Source organism: Phodopus roborovskii, unplaced genomic scaffold, assembly GCF_943737965.1.
Source record: "Phodopus roborovskii unplaced genomic scaffold, PHOROB, whole genome shotgun sequence".
In the NCBI taxonomy this organism is placed as follows: domain Eukaryota; kingdom Metazoa; phylum Chordata; class Mammalia; order Rodentia; family Cricetidae; genus Phodopus; species Phodopus roborovskii.
Window position 1 is genome coordinate 12807347 of NW_026125059.1, and position 26522 is coordinate 12833868.

A 26522-nucleotide genomic window follows, 5' to 3' on the forward strand; every position below is an offset into this window, starting at 1 on the left:
GGAGAAGAAAAATTATGGATACCATTTAAGTTAATCAAGATCCAAGTTGAACAAGAGAAACATCTTAATAAAGAGAAATGACAAGTCATCCAACAAATTAGGTCCCGTGATGTATGCGCAGACCTCTCAAAGGTAGGGGAAGTGTTCTGTTCTTGTTCAGAGAAAACCTATCATCAAACAGCCAGAAGACACTGAACATGTAGGTACCTACAGAAGAGAAGACAGCTCTTCAGAAATAATCACTTAATGAAGCAGAATCTTATATATGGTAAAAATATTTAATTGTAGTAAACTATTTCTATACAGAAATCTATTTCTCTCTACTATCTAGTATTCTTGAAGTCCCAATTTATGTAAACCAGTGCTGGCTTTGGAGTTGGATTTGGCTTTCCTTCTCTAAATTCAAGCATGTTGTTAAGATTAAATTCATGGTTTCTGCCTTAAATCAAGAAGCCAATTGGTGTAAGACAGAAGAAAACAAAATCTGGGGACTCATTTCTTATATGCAATTTTCTCTCTGAAATCCTAATTTTCTCACATATGTTTTAATGCTTATTGTTGTCTTTCCCTAATGCATACCTTAAAACTTGAGAATTTTACTTTAATATTGATGTGTAACTTTTCCACAAGGAATAATAATGATTTCTAACAGCAGTCTTTGAACTCTCCGGAAAGAAGATGGCCCCACATCATCGTTTTCACTTGACTCAACCTGATGCATCGGAACTACAAACTTCACCCTAAAACCAGTTTGAGACTGTTTTGCTCAAGACAACTCATGACTAGCTAGCTGTAATGGTGCACCTTCTTATTACACCCTGGCCAGAGTTTCAAATAGAACTACAGTCAAGCATTTTCTGCCACACAGTGACTAGCTACATATGTCACAGCCAGTTCTGTTGATAAGTTTGGTTGCTAAAAATTTTCTTCCTACAGGATCCATTGGAGCAATCATCGTCCCATTTCAGCAGGAAGTAACCTTAAGAAAACGATGCCCCTTTCCCTACCCTTGGAATTTTGGGATAATAGTCATCGTCTTTGGGTTGGTTTTAGTTATTTAGGGTTGGGTATGGAAGGTGATGCTTACACTTGGGTTTATCTTTTAGACAGGAATAGGGAATGGTTGGGAAATGTAAGGTTTAGATGGGATATAGGTAGATTAGCCTATTTTCTTGTGAATTTGAGTTAGAATGAGATAGTATTTTACAGCTTACATTGTTATATATTCTTATTTGTGGTAAGCTATGTAAAATTAAGTTTATATTTTGTTATATTGTGTGAAATTTTTCCACTTACGATGTTTTATGCACATTATTTTTTCCATATTCTATGTATGTATACTTTTACTTATGTTTAAGACATTTCATATATTGATACAATTTATGCACATTTATTCTTGCCATATTGTATGTATGTATATTTTTCTTTTATTAAAGACATTTTGTATATTGATTCAATTTGGGATATTTATCATGCTGCCCTTTATAGTTCTACCTCTTGTCTTGACATTTCTACTCTACCTCTATTTTAGGGATTTATATGTATGTATATGTATATAGTTATATTGTTTAAGTATTTGTTCCTGCTTTACTCAGGGAAGTTTTAATCAGTTTTTTAGCTAAGTTCCTGAGTATTACAGATTATCTTCACTCATGTTTCCTGTACCTATGAGATTAGTCAGATATAGATGCTTAATCTTCAATCACTTCATAGACATGCAGAACATGGCATTTAAATGTTTTAATATTAGTACTCCATTGACATGAGACACTGTTGCTCCTGACAGCACCGTGCACTTTCCTGAAAATATGCTGGACACTGTTATTGCTCCTGCTGGAGTTCATTCTTGCCTCAGCTAATGGCCTGTTGGGCAAAGAATTGCCCCCACCTTGACCACTGATTTGGACATGCAGTCCTATGTGCTTGCAGGAGACAAATATAGAAGACTGCTAGACCTTGCCAAGTCAGGATAAGACAGTCATTCTACCTTCCTGCTGTTGTTGTGGTCTGTCAAGTTCTCTTGGCGTTAGCCAAAACTGGGTGTACCAACATTGCTGTGAGAACTAGGGTGACTGTCCAGGTAGCTTGCTGTTTCTGTGTTTGCTGCACCTTTTGGAAGTTGCCCATCTGTACTTCCTGCTTACACTAGTATCATTATTTTCCTTCACAGGTCTTGATGAGGTTGAAGATTAAACTATCACAACTATTATTCTCTCTTCCTAGTTAGATATATTAGGTACTAGACTTATGTTTTCCAGCTTAGGACAACTCTATTGTAAACTCTGTTATGCCTTCACCCTAGGACTAGATATGTAGGTCATTTTTTTCTCGATTTTCCTTTTCTTAGAGCACACTTATTATTCATTGTTTTTTATATAGTTTTGTATTAAGCCTAAATCTTTTCGTTAGACTAAAAGGGGAATTGTAGTGAGATAGTCCTTCTGTGGAACTGACCACGCCCATTGGGGGTGGAGCCATGGGTGGAAGTGACCTGTGGAAGGAGGTCTGAGGAAGAGCCAGGAAAAGCTCTCTTGCTGGCGGGACTCGGACAGGAGATCATCTGGTGGAAGTTGCTGGTGTTCATCTGTCTAGGTTGTAAGTTATTTCTCCCTGAATAAACATCTATTCGTCCTATTTGTTTATCCTGATCCTTATTTAATAGCAATATAGCTACCGGACAGCACAGTGGGTCCTTTGTCCATATGTTACCAGCTGTCAGCAACTACTTTAGAAATGGGTTGACTTGGGGGTTGTGCACCTCCCAAGTCAAGCCTGTTAGGTAGGCCCTATGCCCATCTCAGATCAACACTAGGAGAGAGGAACTTCTAGTATGGTTAACAAAAGTCAGGGTTTAAATTTGAAGTGGGGAACAGGCAGATATCTGTGATTTGAGGCCAACCTGGTCTATCAACAGAGTTCCTGGACAGCCGGGGCTACCCAACACAATGAAACCCTGTCTCAGAAGAACAACATAACAACAAAAACAAACAAACAAACAAACAAAACCTTGAAGTTTGGAACACTGAGGAAATACACGAGAGCTAGGCTCTAAGAAGGATAAGCAGGCGAGTACTCTCAAGTCTACCTGGCTCCCACAGAGGCCTCTGGGGACACCTTCTGAGGAGCCAACACAAGGCACCGTTGCCTTTTCCCATAGTACACTTTATGTAGAATTGTACCTAACACAACATGGTAACAGACTGAATTGTGGGTAAGCACGGTTCTGAGAACGCTTCATCCTATTCCAGGAAGGAGACTATCCAAGACTACCCAGGGGAGGGGAGGGGCATAGTGGCAAACCCAAGGCCAGGCATTAGAGGCAGCCCCTACCTGCTCTGTACCCACACCTGGTGTGAACGCTGATCCAAAGGAGGTAGGATGAGGTGTCTCTCATCTGTTAACATTTCCATCTCTAACACAGTACCCAGGACCTTGGGGACTCAGAGAAATCCTGAATGGTGGTTGGGGAAAGGGTGGGGTTGGGGAAGGCTTCATCTGAGCTGAGGTCCAAAGGAGGAAGAAGTAGTTGAACAAAGAAGACCAGAGGCAGGAACAGGACCCCACTGGGCCTCTCTCCTGACTTCTATTACACAGTAGGTCCTTAATCTTAAAGGACACAGACCGTCAATCCCAGTGTGGTCCACTAAGTCCACTCTGACCCACTGGGATCCCACTCTGTCCCTAATGCTGGCCTGCACACATGAATCAGAAGAAGGCCCGGGTGGCAAGTCTAGGCTAGCTCATTCTACTCAAGGTCATCTCTATGGTCCTGGTTACCATGGTGAGCCAACATGACCCAGGACAAGGCCTGGCTGTGGCATTTCCATCCTCCTGCTGTTTTGTGTGGGATTAAGGAAGGGTGACTTGAGAAAGGGTAGCCATAGCCAGTCCCTGGACCTTTCTCAAAACATCTTTTTGTTTATTTTAATTTTGTGATTCAGGGTCATCCGAAGAATAGACAGCTGAACAAAACATGGTGAGAAGAGACATCAACAGACCAAGCAGGGACTCCTCCTGGGCCAGAGAGGGCTGGAAGAGATGGGGTATGAAGTCTTGGACCACAGTACCTGGGGCCTGGAGAGGTTTTACAGCCTTACCTTGGTGTCTGAAAGTTAGGCACAGACCTTGCTGGCTGGGGTAATGTATGGTGAGAGGCAGGAAGTCTGGCAGTGGCAGGCCCTGCTGGAGCCCTCTCCATCGTCTCCACCCCATCACAGAGACAGAATGCTCTATGTTGGACATAGGCTGATTAGAATAAGTTCTGCACTCCCCAGCCTCTTTTGTGGCTAGATGTGGTGACATGACAGGGTGTAGACAAGGGGGAGAGATAGGATGGGCAAGTTCAACTTGCTGGTTGTGCTTTTACAGGGCAGGCAGGGCCACTCCATTTGGAATATGGCCATCTCGGATCACTGGGCTGAACAACAGGTGGAGGGAGTTGAGGCCTTGTCATACTCGGCAGAGGGATTGCCACACTGCACTGTGTGTGTGTGTGTGTGTGTGTGTGTGTGTGAGTGTGTGTGTGTGTGTGTGCTCACAAGTTTGCTAAAGATGCTTGAGTATATTCCACATACACAGACATCTTCAGGAGGTTCGTGTGCATGTCTCAAGACACTTCTATTGGGTAGGTGAATTATATTACATGAAAAAGAAAAGTGGGTCTTTGTAAAAGATCTTGACAGAGAACTTTTACAAACAGCAGGCAGGCGTGTTCGTATATGTCTACAGTGTTTAAGATGTTGATTCTCCCGTATCATAATGGCCTCTATCATGTCTTTTGTGAGCCTGAAATTTTGTTCACAAGAGCCAGTGTATTGCAAATGTAAGTACCCAGTGTCAGGGATAAAGCGCAGCTTTGGAGGTGTGCTTATCCCTAACACATTTTAAACTTCCTTGTTCAACATCACTTGAAGGCTGGGATACAGCAGGAAGGGAAGAAACAAAATAAATAATCCTGTTGTAAATCCTAAATCGACTAGGAAAACACCATTACTTCTGACTGTGTAGACTAGGTGTCATGGTTAAACTTAAGGATCTAGGTGACTGAATGGTACAAAAACTGGGGCTTACATCTACTTTTTCAGATTAAAAAACCATCCTTTTAAATCTACTTCTTGTCTATTCCCAGAAGGCAAAGCTTTGAAAGCCAAGATCTGGCTGCCTGGTCCTGCTCCCACGCTAAGCCGCCTTCTGGGCTTCCTTCTTTCTCCCTGACCCCAAACACACACATGCTTGGAAGAGGGTGGCAGACAGGAGAGAACCCACATGCAATTATGATTTTCCCTGATGTCTGTAGACAGGTGGGTGATCTTTCTAAACCCATTTCCCTTTTGAAAAACGGAGCCAAGTGTGTGACATTTGTTTGGTGTCTGACAAGGATTCTAGGAAACCAGGGCTCTGAAGGGCAGAGCTAGCTAGCATAAGCCATCAACAAACTAGCCATGACTTTCATTATTTTATGCACTTGGCAGGCTAAGGGAGAGAAGGATCGTGATGCGTTGGAGGCTAGCCTGAATTACGTAGCGATAGGGTCAAACAGCAGAGCACAAATGAGTACAGAACTTGGGATGGCCCAGGCTGAGTTCGGGGCTCTGACAACAACAGGGATGTGCGGGAAGGGAGACATCAGGTTCCAGTTCTCATGCAGTGCAGGGGCTGAGTGTGGTAGCTGAACAAGAATGGCCCCCGCAGGCTCACATATTTGAATGTTTGGTCATCAGGTAGTGGCACTATTTGAGAGGGATTAGGAGGCGTGGCCTTGTTGGAGGAAGTGTGTCACTGGGGGTGGGCTTTGAGGTTTCAGAAGCCCAAGCCGGGCCCAGTGTCTCTTTCCACTGCCTGCGGAGCCAGATGTATAACTCTCAGCTACCTCTCTAGCACCATGTCTGCCCGTGTGCCGCCATGCTTTTTGCTACAAAGAGAATGGACTAAACCTCAGAACTGCAAGCCAACCCCAGTTAAGTGCTTTCCTTTATAAGAGTTGCTGTGGTCATGGTGTCTCTTCACAGCAATAGAACACTAAGACCCTGAGGGAGGTAGGAACTGGGTTCAATCAGATCCATTGCTAAATGTCACAACGGCCTCATTCACTGGTCATGTGAGGCATTCTTAACTGGCTGGGAAACAATCTTGAGTCCTCAGAGGTGACTTGTCACTGGGGCTATCATACAGGCTGGCATAATGTGGCAAGGAAGGAGGGCAGAGGATCCAGGACACTGTTAAGTAGAAGGCCACCTATGTCCTGCCACATGTCTCCGTGAGAGATGGCACAGAGACAGTGCCAGCTGAGAGAGTGCAGATGGCAGAGTCCAGGCTGCCCCCGACCCCTGGGACAGGGCCTTAGTATTTGAGCTTTAGCTGAAAGTCACTTAGAGCACACTTCAGCTCTCCACCGGAGGGAGAGCCCTTTTCAACCAAGAGATTTACATAAGATCACAGGTTTACAGAAAATAGTCCTTCAGATCAGCAGTGTGTGAGCAAATGATAAAGCAGCTGATTTTATTTGTTTTTTGTTTTTCGAGACAGGTTTCTCTGTATTGCTTTGGAGCCTGTCCTGGAACTAGCTCTTGTAGACCAGGCTGGCCTCGAACTCACAGAGATCCGCCTGCTTCTGTATCCTTAGTGCTGAAATTAGAGGTGGGCACCACCAATGCCCGGCCTAAAGGAGCTGATTTTAAAGCCCATCTCCACTATGCTTGTAAGTTTACTGTGAACCACAGAGGAAAGTGAGCTTGTCTGATGCTGAGCGATGCTGGTTGGGAACAAGAAAGGCTGATGTCTCTTGTCAGCACTCTCATCCACGCCAACAGGACATGGCCACAGTTCTGTAATATGGGGTAGTCTCCGAATCACAATGCGTCAGGTAGCGCTCAGTGGTGTTGCGTGGCGGGATGGTGTGCACAGTTTATGTTCAGATCCAGGCTACAGGGAAGTCACTCCATGCAACATGGGCAGATGCTGCCAGGAACACCTCGGATCACTGCATGATTGATTTTGACTTAATTTCTGGTCAGTGTGTGTCCACAAGGTCCAGGCCAGCCTGGGCTGCAGAGGGCATTCCTGCCTGATATGACCCTCCTTCATGCCACCCACAGCAGACATCACATGATTCTTCCACAGCAGGGGACTGCCTGTGTTAGTTTTTGGGTGTTTGGGGACACTAGCTCTGAGCCTGAGGATGACATGACAGTTCAGGTCTGCAGAATGTACTTTCATAACCCTCTGGTTTCCTGTGTTCAGTCAACAGGGGACAGTCTGACAGGAGCCAGGGTGACACCACAGGGCAAACAGAGGCCAACATCTGTTTTGTAAAAGGGTGGCTGTGCCCTAAGTCAGGGTACAGTCTCTGGGCTAACACCTCCTGGCAGTAAAAGACAAACTTCTCCAAATTGGTTCTTTTCAAAGAAGGTCAAGGCTCAGGGGAATGACCTCACAGGTGACCTGGGGATGCCTCTGAGATTACACACTGCCATCAGAGTCAGAGTCTCATAAAATACCGTGCGCAGCTGGGTCCTCTGCACATGCCCACTCAGTCCCCACAAAGCTGCCTACCCTGGGTTTCCCGGCAGGAACAGAGACACAATGACCCACACATTCTGAGGGCTCCCCAGTGTCCCCCAGGAAGAGGTGGAGATCACTTAGGCTAGGACCATAGCCTCCCAAGGTGTCTCTGCTTTCAGATCAAAGCCTCAAGCCCTGGGGTCCTCCAAGCTATATATAATTCACTGCTTGCCCTAAAACCTCAGGTTGCCATTACAGGGTGATGGCTGGAGCAGCTGCAGGCTTGACTTTCATCTCAGCAGGGTTTATTTCCTCTTTTCTTGTCCACCACCTCCTGTCCTCAGGTGAGATGCTCCTCCCCTCCTGCTGTCACCGGGGGTGGGGGGTAAAGGGGGGTGAGGGGGTGGGGTGTTCTTAAGCCTTTGTGTCCATGCTTACTTCATAGATTTGAGGTCCTTGCCAGACAGTGCCCACCCATGTAGCCTGCATATATTCTGTGTTTAGTATTTACACAAGGTGAACATTAGGCCAAGGGTGGAGCTCGAGGTCCCTATTAGCAAATCACGAGACATGCCAGGGTTACACTGTTCTAACCTGAAGTGTCACCTCAGCATGCAGTGTGATTTCCATGCCACACACGAGCTGACAGTTTCCATGGGGAGGACCAGGCATGCCCAAAGGAAGGGTCGCTCAAGTCGCTCAGACACTTCAGCTCTGTTCAGCAAGCCAGTCAGTGTGGTCAGGGAATGTGGCTCAGTTGACAGACGATACCCTGGGTTCAGTCCCTACTACCACACCAACTGGGAGTGGTCTTTCTCAGCTGCACAGTGACTTTGAGGCCAGCTTAGACATGAGATCTTGTCTCAAAACTCCAAAGGCAACAACAATCACACGTGCCCTGACCTCTCCTTTGTCCTCCTGGCTCCTGGTTCTATCTGGATTGAGATGTAGTATATACCGTATTGGGTGCTGCTGACGGGACCAGACCCTCACCCAGTCCCCTGATTTGGCAGTCATGACAGGCTGCAAAAAAAGACACAGAAAGACAAATGCCCCTGACTCAGCAATATGTGCTTGCCTGACCTTGCCCGACCACCTAGTCACTAAGAAGTCAGATACCCTCCACGTGGCAAGGAATCAATCAGAAGTTAGATGGCGGGTTCTGGATATGCTTTATGGTAAAAGTGGTGTAACAGTCAGAGCTTATTAACTGCCTTGGGAGGGCCTACAGGCCATAACAACCAATTGGCCAATCAACACAGGACAGGTCGCCCAAGCCATAACAACCAATTGGCCAATCAACACAGGACAGGTCGCCCAAGCCTGGAAGCATACCAATCATGAGACTGCTGCATACCCCTAGACACGCCCCTTACTCTGCCCAATAAATCGCACCCCCCTCGAGGTTCTCCTGGGTCCTTCTCAATCCAACCTCTGTGTTGGACAGACAGGGAACTGAGTCAATACAGTTAACTCGATAAACAAAAGACTATGCTCTTGCATTGGAATGAGTCTCTTGGTGATTTTGGGGTTCAGAATTTGGGCACAACACTACACAGTTCTTTAAACTTCAGGGCTGGAGAGATGGCACAGTGGTTAAGAACACTGGCAGTTCTTCCAGAGGACCTGGGTTCATTTCCCAGGTCCTGGGTCAGACTATCATTAAGTCGAGTCCTAGGGGATCAAATGCCCTCTCCTGACCTCCAAGGGCACTAGGCATGTTTACAGTGCACAGACCATACATGCAGGCCAAACACCCCTGTGCGCGTGGCCCTGAGAACACAGTACTCTCTTCCCCTCCTCCTCTCCCTTCCTTCCTCCTTCTGCCAGTGAGGTGCTCCCCCAGCCCTTCATTACTGCTTTGTTGTGTGTCTTGTTTCTAGAAGCCTCCATTCTCACTTTTAAGGTGCTGATAGGAGACAGTGCAGCCTGGGGCATGCCTTCAGGGGTGGAGACAGTCCCAAGCTTAGTGAAAGGTGGGGAGGGCAGAGAAGTTCAATGGGCAGTGAGATGAGGGTGTCCCAGAATCCACTCACTGACGTGGGCTCAGGTCACACCATGGGACCCGGTGCTTCCAAAGGGTGGGGGCGGTCGACTCTATGCTATCTTGACACAGAAAGTATAGTACATTATACGTGTAGGCATGGGTCCTCATACATACACAACACACACATCCTTCCTTTGTCTTTTCTGGCTTTCTATCAGGAGCCTCGCAACAGGCAGAAAAGACAACTTACCAGCTGTAAGTTGTGGTTCCCACATAGCTGGGGACATAGGAGAACCTTTTTAACCCCAGATAACTCTCCTGCCTTAGGCTGCAGCACACACATGCCCTCTGGACCGGGTCAGGGCTGAGTCTCTTCTAGGCTCCCCACCTCCTCTGGGGCTAGAGTGGCTTTCCTTCTTGGCCTGTTGAAACACGCTACAAACCCCACCTGCTCTTCCAGGCCCAGTCTTATCTCCCAGAGGTCCTGTTGGAACCTGTGTAGCACTGAGGTGTCGTCCCCCCCCCCAACACAGGGCCTGAAGAATGTGCCCTTGCATGGAAAGGGTCTTAGCAGTTGTGACTGGGATAAGAAGGCAGAGATGCTGTCAGGCAAGTATGGGCCTTTAACCCCAGGCCAGCATTCCCCAGAGAGGTAGGGAAAGACACAGGGACCCTGATGGGAATCCAACAAGGCAGCAGGATGGGGTGGGGTAGGGAGCAGTCATCTGGTCTCCAGGTGGGACCCTCCTATAACTTGCTACAAACTTCCAGCCTCTAGAACCGCACAGAAATGATTTGGGGTTGCTGCAAGCCCCTTTAGATGACAACACTTGCTACAGTGACCTGGAAAAGTACTATTATCCTCCAGCCCTGCCTTCTTGGAGACACAAATAGGGTCCTCCTGGTCCATGCACCAGCCACACTGCTCGTCTCTTCCTCTTACCTCCTCGGTCCTGGCCATGCTGGCTCTGCTATTCCTCCACCCTCGAGTGTATGCCACCTTGGCAAGAACTGTTCTCTGCCTGGAATGCCCTTCCCTGCACCTTCCCATAAGACTCTCCTACTGTCCTTTGCCCTTTGCTTAAATCGCCATCCCAGCCAGGCCTTCTCTGGTCCCACTAGCCCCTCAGCCCTCCCCCATCTCTGCTTTTCTGTGACTACTGGCATCTGAAACACTATTTTTTATTAAGTAAATATGCTTTTAAAGAAGTAGGATGCAGAGAGGACTCAGTGCATGAAGACGCATTTGCACACGAGGACCTGAGTTTTGATTTCCCAGAGCGAGTGTAAAAGCCAGGCATGAGGTTATTATATGCCTGTCATCGCAGCATACTTGAGGCAGAGAGCTCTGTGGAGCTCATGGGCCAGCCAGCCTAGCAGAGTTGATATGTTTTAGGCTCTGATTTAAAAACACGAGGTAGAGAGTGACTGAAGAAGACAGCTGCTGTTGATCACTGCCCTGCACACATGCATGCCCACACGTGCTCACCCCCCTATGAACATATACATGTACCAAGCAAATCAAAAGACCACCAGGGACCTCTGCGGGTTAGTTATGAGTGAGCACCAGAGGGCAAGGCAGTGCTGATCTGTGTTGTCAGTAGCTACAGCTGTCCTTGTTGCTGGAGCCTGGGGCTGTATGGATCATGGGGTAAGGAGAACTCAGGTTTAAGATGGCACGGAGGTTGTTATCAGCTGACCTTCAATTGGGCAGTTTTTCTGGATTGTCTGGGTGGGTTTGGCGGGGTCACAAAGGGCCTTAAAAGAGGCAAAGGTGCTAGAGACATGGTCAACAGCAGAACATAGTAAGTTGACACAAGCCAGATGTGCCCTGCTGACCTGTCATACACAGAGAGGGGACCCAAGACTAGGCTCAGAGCCCGTAGACTACAGCTAATGCTCTTCTGAGGCGAAGCACCCTGGGAAATGGCTCTGCTTTGAGCTGAGTCCTGGTCTGAGCTTGAGCCCTGTCTCTTTGGATCCTCAGTGTGGTCCTGGTCAGGTAGACCACCTGTCACCTGCATCTCACAGTGTAGGAACCAAGGCTCTGAGAACAGAGGCTGCTACTCATGGGACTTTGCAAGAGCAGAGCCAAAGGGAAGTTAGGTGGGCTCAGAGGCTTCGTATTGAACCCACAAACTTGCTTACCTGGGTGTCATGAGATCTTGGATGCAAAACTATAGAACCCATCAGTAGGGAATCACTATAGAACTATTGATTCAGGTTTGAGCCAAGTTGTGCTATGGAGGGGGTCACAGGGAAAACCACTTTGCTGTCTGTGTTAACCAAATCACCTTTCTATAGTGTGATCCTACTGGAAAAAGTTATTCCAGATTCTTTTGTCAAAAAGCATCTCTTGGGCTGGGCAGTGGTGGTGCATGACTTTAATTTGAGCAGAGGCAGAGGCAGAGACAGGAAGATCTTTGAGTTTGAGGCTAGGCTTGTCTACAGAGTAAGTTTCAGGACAGCTAGAGTTACACAGAAACCCTGTCTCAAAAAACAAAACACAAACAAGCAAACAAAAAGCACCTCTTGGCCTGAAGAAATGTCTTAGTAAGTACATAGGACCTGAGTTCAATTCCCCAGACCTACATAGAAATAAAGAAGGGGAGAGTGGGAGAGAAGAGGAGGGAGGGAGGGGGGAAGGAAGGAAGGAAGAAAGGGAGGAAGGAAGGAAAGACGGAAGGAAGAGAAGACCAGGTATGGCAGCTCCTGTTTACAATCCCAACACTTAGGGAGGGATTATAAATCAGATGGATCCCTGTGGCTCACTGAACAGCCAATCTAGACTAATCTGTGAGTGCCAGGCCATTTAGAATCCCTGTCTCAAAGGCAGAATATATAGCATTCCTTGGGATGAGATTGTGTGTCCCCAGTCAGGGTTGGCTGTGTTCATCAGGTACCTGCCACCGATGGGTGGTGGTGTGATCAAAGTGGTGACAGATAAATGTGAAATAAATGGCTAGCATCAGGGCATGCCATGAGTTATAGTGGCCTCGGGGCAGAGATGAGTGGGGAGGACAGAGGTGCACACTGCAGGGGAGTTTATTATGAATTTTTCCCCAGGGGAGGAGTGGTGGCGGCTAGAAGGGGCTGGTTTTAAAACAATAAAGTCAATTCGCTATGGTCTGCTCGGATGTTTTGAGATCTTTGAAAGAGATACTGTGTGGCCTCAGGAGGGGTTGGCTGGGACCTACTCTATTTATCCTGTAAGGAGGGCGCCCTGACCTTCGCTGGCTACCATGGCCTCTCAGCCTGAACTTGCCAGGTCTGGACAGCAGGGCTACTGCCGCCTGAGACCGAGACAAATGACAGCCAGCTGCTGCTGGCCTCGGCAGCCTCTGAAGCCCCTCTCGCCTGGGTGGTTTCAATTTCTGCAAAGACTGGGTGTCTCAGGGGCACAGCCCAGGACCCTTAGCCTGTCGCCGCTCAGCAAGAATACACCAGAGGAGGATGTTGGGGGTTGGCTTGTGTTCCCCGAGAAGACAGATTCACATCCTAACTCTGGTACCCATGAATGTGATCTCATTTGGAAGTGGCCTTCACAGATGCTGTGAAGTTAAATGAGGCCACGGGGATGAGGGTGTGCTGTAAGAACAGGAAAACTTGGGTGCTGACTCTCAGGAAGGGTGCTTGGGGTGAGAGGCAGAGATGAGCTGGTATGTAATGTCTCCTGGATAGAAGACACTGGACGCTACCAGAGAGTAGAGGTGGTGAACTTATGGTTTTTTAGCCACAGACACACTCCTTCCTTACAGTAAATACAGTGGCCCATGGATGGACACCATTCTCCATAGTTTCATTCAGTTCTCATGGGGACAGAGCCATGGGTACAAGGATGATCCAGGCTCTGAATTGCAAAACCTGGTCCCTGGAGACCTGAGTCACCCTCTGTTGAGGATGGCTCTCTCCTAGCCCCTACCTTTATGTCTGTGAAGGGAAGACACTAAATTTCCGAATCTCAACTCCACATGTTCCTAGGACTCTCACAACGTCACCATATTTGCAAATCTATACCATTTAATCTTACTTCACATTTCTGTGTCACTTTCAAATGGGCTCATGCTTCCGTAAAGCTTATCATTATAAAGCTATGTCATCATCATGGTGTTTACTCAGGAGAACTTCATAAACATCATGGTGTTTATGAAGGAGAAAAATTAACCTCAACCCTGCAGAATCAGTACCATTTGTCCTCAATAATAAACACAGAAAAAGAAGAAATACAAGGAAAACAAATGTTTTCAGTCCTAGCTAAATACTGTTGCTTACCTAAGATCCCTACCTGGGGTTTTCCCCTGTTTTGTGAAGAATAAGTATTTGCAGGAATTTAGCCGATGTTGAAGACATATTAGCTCCCAGCAGAGATTTCCAGTCTCATTTTCTGACTGAGCCAGAAAGATTGGGAAAGACAGGACAGGGCATAGTTTCCTCACCACGGGAACCAGTGATTTTCACGTGTCACTTTCACCTTCCATGCAAGTGGATTAGTCAGACAGTGAGTGAGCTGCAGTATCAAGCATCTCTGGGTATCAGTTAGAACAGGTAATGGTGAGCTGTGGTAACAAACATCTCCAGGATTCAGTTAGGATAGTGGATGTTGAGCTACAGTAACAAACATCCCCAGGAATCAGGACAGGAGATGGTGAGCTATAGTAACAAATATCCCCAGGAATCAGTTAGGACAGTGGATGGTGAGCTACAGTAACAAATGTCCCTTGAGTCTCAGTGGCTCATACCCAACATACATGAACTTATTTCTGATGCTCTATGTCCACTGGGGGCTGGCAGAGGGCTCTGCTCTTTTGTATAACTAGTAGACATTTACCAAGAGAATGTCCCCTGGTTTGAACATTGTCAAAGAGGAGAAAGAGTCCCATTCTAGCCCTTGAGTGCTCTGGCCTGGAATGGTCTGGTTACCATCAACCTAACTTCACTGTCACACTGGCCAACTGCTTGTCTCTATACACTACACATGTGAGAGGCCAGGAATGCCCTCTTGCCTCTAGGTCATTTGATATGACTCAGTGTTGGGGGCAGCAGTGGTGGCAGCCATGCTGCTTTCCAGCCTTGGCTGATGTACTATAGGCACTGGGAGCTGGCACACTTGGGTCTGGTACTTGTTTGTATAGACAAAATTTATTTGGCAGACAGCCAGGCCTTGTCTCTGTGTGGTCCAGGTAGAACTGAACTGCCTCAGTGACTTTCAGAGCCCGAGATGTTTCCCAGTGGGACTTCTATAGAAAGGGTTTGCTGACATCTCCTCTGGGAGAATACGGCAATTCTAGAAGTGCAGTGTTGGGGCACTACCATCTTTAGGAGGCTTCTGAACCTGTTTCTCGATCTTCTGTTCCCTGCCCCAGAGGATCGTAAGTACTCCCAGCACCCAAGTCCTCAGTCACCCCACAGAGAACTCATACAAAGACAACAAAGCCACAGAACTCCTCAAGCTCCTGGCTGGTGCTCACAGAGTGACACTGGGTAGCATGCAAGGCTCCCAGAATTTCATAGCTTCAGACTTCTTTCCTATTTGTAACAGTTCAATGAGGCAGGGACTACTGTCCTTGCCAAAGGAGTAGAGGCATGGGAAGATTACAAAGCACACACATGCATGATTGCATGCATATGTGTGCACACATACACACACCATCCAGAGTCCCCATTTTACACACTGGCATTCCAGCACTTCCCAGCAGGAGGGTGTGTTCTCTTGATCTGTTCTATGCTGGGCAGGCACCAGAATCTGGATCCTACTGCCTCTTTCAGAACCTGCCTAGAACCCCTGCCCATCTGTTCCAACATGCTGTACTGTGTCTGGGCATTTAGCAACCCTGGCAGGTCACCTGACACTGAGTGTGAGCAGCTGGAATCTCAGTGAAGCAGAATCCAAGCCCCTGGGGCTGGAGGATAGGCCCCTCCCCTGGCACACAGGTAGGACTCTGGGTTTTCTCATCCTTGTCCCTGTCTTGGTCACAGGGGTGTGTCATGAGGCCAGGAGAGCAGCCTGGAGATGTGAGAGACCGAGCAGCCATTGTGGACTCAGATGGGCAGGACTGCTAGCCGTGGGCCTAGCTGTGGCTGTCAGAGCTTTGCAGCACTCCTAAACAGCCAGACCCAGCAGCTGTAGCTCAGGGCAGCAGCAGAGATGTGTCTGGGAGGGATCTCTGGGTGTCACACACACACACACACATACACACACACACTCACACTCACATATGCATGAATGCATCCAGACACATGTCTGGAGATTACAGGACGGAAGGGTGCTACACCAACCCAAATTTTAACAGAGTAGAAATTTCTGGAGGCTGTGGACTTCAGAGGCGATTACAAAAATAGCTGACATGGTAGAAATGGTCACATTATTGGGAACCCATGGGTGAAGGGGAAGCGGGGAAATTGGCATTTGCCAACAGTGACAACAGCAGCTTCAGCTGAGCGAGCTCTGGCTTCATTCCAGGGCTGTCCTCAGCCACAGCCTGCACAACCTACACCCAGTCCACAGCAGAGGCCGCAGTGGACCCGTTCCTCAGAGAAGACCATTCCCCCCGGGAGGTGGGATCAGCCTGAAGGTGCATACCAGCGAGCAACAGGACGGAGGTGCCATATGAGGTCTAGCTCTCTCTGCTCAGTACCCAGAAGCCAGACCAGAGACCAAGATGGTGCTTAGGGACAGGCTGCAGATGACCTCCAGCACATGCTATGGCAAGATAGTATGTTTAAAAACAAATGGAATTACACACACACACACACACACAAAGAGAGAGAGAGACAAAAACAGAGAAAGTTCTAGAAAGATTTATACCACTAACACTTACACGACTTAAATATCTGAGCAACTCCAGGTAGGTCACCTGCATGGGGCACATGGCTATCACAGAGGACATGGTGCTCTGAGAGCTGGGGACTCCCTGCCGGGCTCTCAGAGTGAAAAGCTCTGTCTGGCAGCAGCTGGCTCTGGTTCCCCTTCACAGCCTAAGCTCTTAGTGACAGCTAAAATGGATTTGTTCCAAGGGATCACTGTGCATCCGATGGCCTGGCCTCAATCCTGACCAGGGACAGTTTCCGAGTGGAGGGGAAGTTCATACCACACTGTCTGCCTCTTTCTCAGTAACAGCTCCCTAGGCTGTGGGAGGCTATGTCTCCCATTCTTGGCTGCTGGGCCTTCAGGATCCCATTGGATTCCTGAGCAGAAGGCTGTCTGCCAGGCCTTGAGCTCTCTGCTTCTGGAACGGCTCATCATGTGGCTCCCATGGGTCCCTCCCATCCCTCACTCCCAGAATTACTGTGGGCAGGAAAGGGGACTCTTCCATCACCTTTCAACAGACTTTATCCAGACCTTAGTGCAGGTTCAACTCTTATTTCTTTGAAACATCTGAAATAAAAATGCTAACACATAGGCTGGAGAGATGTCTCAGCAGTTGAGAGCACTGGCTGCTTTTCTACAGGAGTTGGATTGCTGCACCCTTATCAGGGGGTTCACAACTACCTGTAACTCCAGCTCCAGGGAATCCAATGCCTTCTTTTGGCCTCTTTTGTTATTGCATTCATCACACACACACACACACACACACACACACACACACACACGCACGCACGCACGCACGCACGCGCACACACACACACACACACACACACACACACACACACGTGCGCGCTGTCACCTCACCCCACTGTGGTCACCTGGTCTCTGAAATGCAAACCAGGTCACCTCCTCTGTCTTACAACTCTGATGGCTTCCTGATGATCCACGGACCAGATCCCAAGCCGGCTGCCAGGTCTGGCCTCACCTACCCTCTGGCTTCCTGGGCCCTGTCCATGGTTTCTCAGCCTCTGGACTCCTTTGTGATTTGCTGCACCCAGCACTACTGTCCCCTCTTGGACAACCCTCTTCCTCTCCCTGTTGTGCTCCAGGGAGCACACACCACAACTGGGAAGGCTCCAGCCACTTGCTGGCTTCCCTACGGTTGCACTCTGAACCCTTTACTCCCCCCCCCCCAACCCCGTTTGTATGTTAAGGCTCTGACATGTAGGGTGTCTGCATTTGGCAAGGGGGCCTCTACGGAAGGATTGGAGTCAAGTGAAGTCACAAGTGTCATCAGGCCATAACCTGTGTCCTTTTAAGATTGGAAGAGATCTTTCTCCAAGCCTATACAGAGGAAAGCCCATTAACTGCTGCCCATTAACAGCAGAGGTGGCTGACCAAAACCTGGCAGAGCATTTGCAGTCATCAAATATGCGGCACCCGAGACTTCCAGACTTCTGACCATGAGCAAGCAAGCTTCTGTTGTTTAAGCCACCCAGCCTGTGGTACCGAGTGACTGGGTGAACAGTAAATGTCCCCTTCCTGGGACATGAAGTCTGCACAGCCTTGGCTACCATCTCAGAGCTCCATGGCATGCATCCTACCTGCTGCCTGGAATGGAGCCTGCACTTGGGGGCCTTTGCTGAATGGATGGTTTTCCCTGCAACGCACCCATCTCTCCTCATGCCTGCTGTTGCCACTGTGGGAATGAGTGACTCAGGGGTAGTACAGGACCTTGCTTGGCAGGCACTTTAATTTATTTTGGGAAGTATCACAACCTCTAGGAGTGGGGTGTAGCTGGAGGAAGGGACAGGTCATCTCCAGAACCTGGTTCTAGCCTGGCTTTCTGCTTTGTGGTCCTCTGTGATGTGAACGGCCTCCTCCACACACTCAGGTTCCTCTATTGCCTTCCCCGCCATGATGAACTAAAACCCTGAGTCAAAAACACATTTCCCCTTCCCTAATTGTTTCTTTCAGGTGTGACCACAGCCACATGAACATCACATTGCTGGTGACAGCCACGTCTCCCAGGAGCTCAGGCTGCTGTCCTGCTTTTATCTCTGTACTGTTTCATAGAGTATCTAAAGTGCTATCCACAGGTTCAAAAGTGTATCTTCTAAATTACTTCATTTAAAAATCATTATACTAAGAGCATTTTATTTGGCTTAAAATGTTTGACTTAAGGAGCTGGAGAGATGGCTCAGCGGTTGAGAACACTGACTGCTCTTCCAGCGGACCCAGGTTCAATTCCCAGCACCCACATGGCAGCTCACAACTGTCTGTAACCCCAAGATCTGACACCCCCACACAGACATATATGCGAGCAAAACACCAATGCACATAAAATAATAAAATAGCTATTTTTAAAAAAAATTGACTTAAAAATAAGCATAAGCAGGGGCTGAATAGATGGCTCAGATGGTAAAGTGCTTTCCATACAAGCAAGAGGACTTGAGTTCAATCCACAGAACCCATAGAAAAGCTAGATGTGTGGCACACTCTAGTCATTCCAGCCCTGGGGAATGAGACCAGACGATGCACTTGGCTTGCTGGCAAGCTAGTCTACCTGAATCAGAAAACCTCAAGCCAATGAGAGATCTTGTCTCAAAACAAACGAAACAAATGAAAAGCAAAACAAAAACCAAGGTGAACAACTAACTACCATGGAAGGACAGCAGAGGTGGACCTCTAGCCCCCACACAGACGCTCATGCATGTTCACACGCAGATTACATAAGCTGGTTAGATGGCATGTGAATTTCACTTCAAGATCAGGAAGGACTTCTAAAATGTTTGTTACAAAAAGGGAGCATTGGATGTGACAGGGATAAGGGCAGCCAATGTCTACTTCAGGCTTCCAGGTGGTTCTCCACTGGTACCTGTGACCCACGCTTTTCTGTCCTCAGTCCCCAGCATTGGGAACGATTCCACCACCACCCTTGGGGACAATGGCTACGTGGGGACAATGGGCCTCTGTGTCTACCTGCTCTCTACATCACAAGCAGATTAGCAGTGGCACCTCAGGCCCCAGTCCTGTCACTCTGACTTAAGAACCCCTCTAAAAAAGGCCGAAGAGGGATGTGGTGTCCCCCACAGAGCAACAGAAACTGTGCCTGGCACACTGGTCTTCCTCTTGCTGTGGCCTGGCTTGGAAACCTGCCGTCTTGGTGAGTCAGGCTGTCACAACGAGAAACTATAGATGGATGGAGTGGCCTCTTTCTGTAGACTGGAGGTTGGGAAGGTCAAGATCAGAGGGTTCAAGGCCCTGGTGAGGATGCTCTGCTGTCTACAGACAATCCCCATCCCCACACATCGTCACCTAGATATTCCACGGGGAGCATTGTGGTAGGTGAGAGCTCCAACTCAGTGAGCTACTACTGTAAGTGCCCCTCCCCCAGGCCTATTTCCAGATCCCTCCCCATGGGGTGAGCCCTATAACACACACATGTGGAGTACACAGTTCATAGAAAATACCATGACCTGCCCCCCGGCCCAGCATTAGCTGGGTTGACAGCTGGCTTTTATACTTCCCTTAGAAGCTGGATGTGCTTGTGCTGGAGGATGCCTGAGTGGGGCAAGTGTTTCATGCACAAGGACCTGAGTTCAGGTTTCACAACCCTGGGGATAGGAGGCAGAGGCAAGAGGATCTTGATACACGCACAGGCTAGGCCCGGCATACACCGATCAACAAGACATCATATATCCAGCAAGGTGACAGCTAGGGCTGAAGTTAGAGTTGTTCATGGACTTCCCATATATGTGTTATGATTTGCATATTCTCACACACATTAACACATGCATAGATCATATACACAAAGACATGCGCCCAAAAAGATAGAAAAGGAGGAGGGGGAAAGTGGATCTGCAGCCACGAGATTGTAATTCTAGTTACTTGGAGGCTGAGGCAGGAGGATCATGAATTTAAGGCTCTTAAATGAGATCTTGTCTCTAAATAAACATTTGTTTTTAATAAAGGGTTGCAGGGAGAACCTAGTGGCAGAGCCCGTGTTAGATGCACAAGGCCCTGGGTTCAACTCTCGGTGCCACAGAGGAACCCACCTCTCTCAGAGCTGGTCTGCCCAATTCAGTAGCCATGCTGACACCTTGATTAATCACAATGAAATAGGAGTGAGAGCCACTTTCTCCATCACCCTGGCCACATTTCAAACGCTCAGCAGCCCCGTGGCCAGTGAGCACTGAAGTGGGACATATTGTCTCATGGGGTGTTAACTGAGCCGTTCCTGTTCCCCAGGCAAACTTTTCACATACACCCGCCCCCATCATTCCTGGTGGCTTTGGGGTTTGTGACCAATTAAATTCTGTATATGATCAGAGAGGCCCCGGCTCCGTGACCTAGCCACACATGGGAAAATGGAGGGCTGGCCAACCTGTGAAGGTGACCACCAGGGTGAGGTGGGGCTGAGGCCAGAGTGACATGTGTTGGGACCTCAGAACTTTGTGGTCAGCAGAGTTGCTGACTCACACCTGGAAACCCAACCTCGGGCCAGCAGGGCTGGGCTGCCAAGCCTGGCTTCTGACAGCTTGCCCAAGGGAGATCAGGCTGACTTGGCCTGCTCAGAACTGGCTAGGCCAGGGCAGCTACCATTGCCACCACCAAGGTGAAACACAGCCTCGCTCACTTGGCCAGGAAGGGGGGCATTGGACCCCAGCCCTTGCCATGGCCACCTGCCGTTAAGGTTCACTGGGATGGGCTTTTTGTCTGCCTGCACCTCAGACATGGCTGCCAGGCTGGGGACAGGCCCCAGTCAGTTAAACAACTTTCTGTACAAGTATGAGGGCCTGTAGTTGCAGTACTGGTGGTGGAGACAGGGGGATGCCTAGGACCCACTGGCCAGCTAGACCATCCAAAGTGGCAAGTTCCACATTTAGTGAGAGACTGTCTCAAAAACTAAGGTGGAGAGCAAGAGAGGAAGATACTTAAGGTTGACCTCTGGTGTCTACATGTGGGCATGCCCCATTTCCACAAGTGCTCATGCATACACAAGTACACACACACACACACACACACACACACACACACAGAGAGAGAGAGAGAGAGAGAGAGAGAGGTGAAAACATCTTGGTTGATGGGACAGCGTCAAGTGTACATCTTGGCAACAACGGCAAGAGGCTCAAGGACTGGCAAGAATAAAGTTCCTCAGAACACTGAGGGTGGCCAGACGAGGAAGAGGAAGAGCCCAGTGCATATAACAGCATCTATATCTGCAAGGCTGGCAGCATTCATGCCAGAAAAATTACAAGTAGCACTTCCCCATGGGACTCCCACTCCTGGCCATGACTGATGTGCTTCTGGTTGACAGAATCTGAAATGGCCATTTTCCCAGGCATTGGGCATCAGGCCACCTGAAACAAATGGCAAATGCCCTTTTCAGGATGGGCACCTGGGTGGAGCTGTACCAGCAGGAAGTATTGTGGCTTAGATTCTTAGGGTGGAAGGCCAGAGTGAAAAAGCTGTCTGAGAGCTTGTGTGTGTGTGTGTGTGTGTGTGTGTGTGTGTAGGCAGTGGTCTGCAGATTGCTTCTCCTCAGAGGCTACTTTTAGGGGAGGCCCATGTGTGTGTGAGGAAATTACCTGGGTGAAGAGGGAGAAGCGGTCTTCAGAGATTTCCTTGGAGAGAGAGAGAGAGAGAGAGAGAGAGAGAGAGAGAGAGAGAGAGAGAGATATTACCCTTCACAGGTCCTGGGTAGAATGCCCTGGAGGGTTAGTTTCAGTGAATGTAAAAAATGCCAGCCTCAAACTCACTATGCAGCTCAAGCTGACCTTCAACTTGGATCCTCCTGCCTCCATCTCCCAAGTACTAGGCTCACAGGTGTAAGCCACCATGCCCAGTTTATGTCAAGCTGAGGATGGAGCCTAGGGCCTTGTGCATCCTAGCAAGCACTTCACAGCCACACCGTCTATGTCCTTTGAGTCAGGGTCTTTTCTGGAGAGAGATCTGGAGTGCCAGGTAGGCTAGGCTGGCTGTCCAGGGAGCCCCAGAAGTCCACTAGTTTCTGCCTCCTCAGTGCCCTAATTTAAGGTGGGTCCTGGGGGGGATCGAACTCAGGCCCTCATGCTCATGAGGCAATTACTGTATCAACTGAGCCATCTTTCTAGGCCAGGATTTATTAGCAGAAACAAAACTATGAACCCATAGAAGCTCAGTGAACTCAGTGCATGAGAGTCAAGAAGGGAGCCTTGAGACAGCACATGAGCACAAAAGAAGCCGGCCATAAAGAGAGACTCCAGGGCAAAGGAACTTGGCCACCTAAAGGATGTTTTTCCTTATGACCATTGTCATAGTAACAGGATCCAATAGTGTTGATGGTGCTTATGTTTCATAAGAAGTTCTGTGTGGGTTCTCAGGCACTTGAAAAGTAGTTTGAGGTTTGGACATGGGGTAGGTACAGGACCTGGGTGGAAGCAAATGTTTATAGATGTTCAAACTTTAACCTGCTCTCAAAATCAGTGTGAAAGAGGGGTGACTTCTAATGCATATTCCACCCTTATTAGTAAAAGAATCTACTAGAGGGAGGGGGTGTCTTCCTTTTTATTCCTCCAATACCAGGAATTGAACCTGGGATCTCTGTGTGATGGTTAAGGGCTCTAACACTGAGCTACAGCCCCAGTGATATAGGGTGTCTTTTTAGGTTGCTGTAACTACTGGGGAATCACTGGCAGAGGTTGCACAGCTATGTAAATGTACTGACTTAAACAGTCCCAAAGAGCAAAGCTTATGGCGTGTACATTATGTCTCAGCAAGAAATAAATGAGTTAGAACGAACAATCACATCTGCTATGAACAAATACTGCATTTGGTTTCAACCCAGTCAGAACGGTGAGCATCAGGAAGAGCAGGCAAATGCTGGCCAGGATGCGGGCGAAGAAGAACCTTCATTCGCTGCTGGGAGTGTAAAGCAATAAACTTGCTACAGAAATCAGTGTGTGAGAAGCCGGGAGATGAAGGGAAGTCTTCAGCTTACTGAACACTTGCCACACCATTGCAATGCCTCAGTTTACCAATATGTAGAGTGCTGGGATGGTCCTATTTCTGTCCTGTGCACAGTTTTGGAAGGAACCCTGGCTTCTCATCACAGAACATTGCTGCTAGCAAGTCAGCCCACTGATATCCTCAGGCTCCACTCAGCCAATGTAATCGTCCCCTCCTTTCTCTCTCTCTCCCCACAGAATTAAGTCCCATAAGCTTCTGAACTGTACAGATCATTTGAGAGTTTATTCCACCTCTGGAACAACTCAGGGCAGAAATGTTGACAGGCTGCACATAGATCTGGGATGTGAGCGTGCTGTGTTTGTGTTTGAAAAGGCGGAGGCCCGGCTTTCCTGACAGTCATCAATGTCAGACTCAGAGCTGGCAGGAGGTTCGGTCATAGCCTCCACACACGGTGGCCATATGAAAGTAGTACAGGCCATTCCCAAGGTAGGCAGGAAATGAGTAAGGGGTGTGTTTGATGTGTGAAGGGCTCATGGGGATTGAGGTGGGGTGGGGTTCAAGGCTGAGTCTTCTCTCCTGCTGAAAGTCACGTTCTGAACGGAGCCATGAGTGCAGAGGGGCAGGGTGCTGCGGGGCTGTGTACCTGGGCTGGAGAATGCTAGGTCTCCATCTCATTGTCTGGGTCACATGATCTTACTCGACTGTCTTACAGTGCCATGGGTTCTTCGCCTAGGAGGGACGATAATGCCTTTGCCATCGGGCAACTAAGTCCATCCAGAGGATCGGCATACGGATTCTTGTTCCTCTGGAATCAGCCATCATGACATCCTGAGCTTCTTCTTACTCTTGACCACAACCTGTAACTGTTTTCCTGTGAATGGGTTACTGACCAGCCCTCTCCCGAGGGAACCATCCTTGTCCATGGCTGCCTCCTCACCCCATGCCAGGCACAAAGCTAGCATTCAGTAACGGAACATAAATGTGTGAATGAACGGAGAGGCACCTCCAGAGAGTCACATAATATGCAGCTGGGGTGAGAATGGACGGTGCTTCCTGTTCAGCCTCATCGGCACTTCTGTGCCCAAGTCAGCATGTGTGGTTTCTATCTGCAGCACTAAGGATTGGTCTAAATGCAAGCTTGAGTTCATGGCCCTGGTGAACCTTTATTGCCACGAATGGTCCCCTCCTCATTGGCTTTCAGGGATGGATCCAGCAGTTGCCACCCTCTAGGGGTACTCAGAAAGGTCACTGGCAGGATGGCGTGGGAGGAAGGAGATGTCATCATAGTCAAGGTCAAGGGTTTGGGATGGAGGCTGAGGGATGGGACTCCACCTCACCAAGGAGACACATTTTTCTCACTGAATTTGAGACAATATCTGAAGTTCTTGCCCTGACACCGACCAAACTGGCCATTCCCTTGACCCCTCAGTTTCTTCTGTGAAATGGGCACACTTACTATCGCAACACTTCAGAGTCGTGATGGCTGTATGCCCCCTCCCATGGCACCCACTGGGTGCTGCAACAAGGTAGGACAAGGGACAAAGTAGGATCATCTGCCTGGTTGTGACTGCATCCACTTTCTGCATATACCCTGAAGACATTCGTACAGCCCTTAATGAAGCAAGCAAAACACAGATGATCAAGTGGCCACACTTCCCAGCAGCCATTTTAAGTAAAAGCACACTCACCCTTGCGCCCGCCCAGACATCATCCCGTTTTTCCTGGTGCTATTTTTCAGACCCTGATGGTTTATTGGGGAAAAAAACACACCAGGATGAATGTTCCCAGAGTCACTGCCACTATTCCCCTGCTCTGTGCCTCAGGCCCAAGAGCCACCTGGGACATCAAGCAGAGAAGGAGCCGAGGGTCAGAGAGGGGAGCATGAGTCCAGGGGAGCCCAGCAGATCCGTTCCTTCAGTCACATCGGGGCTGCAGGAACACCTACTGGGCAGCTGGAACTACAGTCTGTTTTTCTGCATGCCTCTTAGTCCCTGGATGGACTTTCTATGCATCTTAGCAATGAACTTGGAACTCAAGCCAACATGGTTGCATAGACCGCAGGTTCCTACTCCCTCCCGGAGGTGCCCTTCTCAGGGACCCTCTCAGTCTGTCCCAGTGTCACCATTCTGCTCCGTTCCTTCAACACATCGACATATTTTGCCCATTCCCTCTGTGTATCTAGCTGTGCACCTCACCCTTGCCTTTGTCCTGTGTCGCAGTTGGTCCCACCTCTCCCCTGCTCTCTCAGCTGCTTGTCAACTCTATGTCAACACCATGATGCTGGCTTGTGTATCCCATCTCTGCCCTGAGGCATGCATAGAGCAGAACTCACATTTTGTCCATCACTTAAGATGGAGCCTGGCACACAATAGGCACTTTGGGAGTCTGCTGAGTGGGTGAATGAATGGATGGACATCCACTGTAGGGTGCCCCAGACAGTGGCAGGGAGGACCGGACACCATACTCACTGTGCACTGGGTAGGCATATGGGCTCTGTCCAGCAGGCGCGGTGCTGAAGCTTGGTCCGTAGCTCAGGAAGCCACTTTGGCTAGGGGAATGGTTCAAATTGTCTTCTGTCTTGATACCTTGGAAGGAGACAGAAGCACCGAACACATAGCTAGAACTTTCCCTGTCATCCACAGAAGAGCCACCGAGTCAAGATAGTGTTCTTATCAGCGTCTAAACCACAAGTCAGTTTAGTGCTAAAGTTAGCTGGTGTACAAGTTTGTGTATTTTTGAGACTGGGTCTCATCCATCACAGGCTTGCCTTAAATTCACTACATAGCAAGAAAGATCTTGAACTTCTGATCCTCCTGCCTTCCCAAGCACCACACTCGGTATATTCAGTGCTGGGGTGGAACTCAGGATACTGAGTGTGCTGGAGGAGCCCTATACCACTGAGCTACTGCTCCAGCCCCACCCTGACCGCTGGGATTGCCAGTGTGTATTGCCATGCCCAGCTCTCATACACATTTGTGTGCCTGGAAGTGGAGGCTCTGTAGCCAGTTGCCCCTTCTCTGAGCATTTCCCCTTCTTTATATTAGGTTAGTTGCTCTGGATGGGCCTGACCCCCAGTTATGCAGGAACATGTGGTTCACAGCAACCATCTAGAGCATTCCATCCTGTCTGCTCTGGAGTCTGGGTCAGGGACAGGGTGGAGCTTAGTCAGAGGGAACCCTGGAACTTTAGGGAGGTATCCTAGGCAGGAAAAGCTCACTGTCTGCGGGGTACTTGCAGCTTAGAAGTGCTTGGGGTACACCTGCCATTGTAATGGAAGAT

The 26522-nt window shown here is 48.7% G+C and overlaps 1 protein-coding gene across 3 annotated transcripts in view; it reads right to left on the minus strand.

The window, feature by feature from the left end:
* The window catches only part of Eya2 (EYA transcriptional coactivator and phosphatase 2), a 161090-nt gene that overhangs the window by 60669 nt on the left and 73899 nt on the right, over nt 1–26522 (minus strand). For all 3 annotated transcript variants that reach the window (XM_051186223.1, XM_051186232.1, XM_051186240.1), the window contains exon 5: nt 25712–25828. In XM_051186223.1, coding sequence (XP_051042180.1) covers nt 25712–25828 — 117 coding nt within the window. The remainder of the gene's footprint in view (nt 1–25711; nt 25829–26522) is intronic.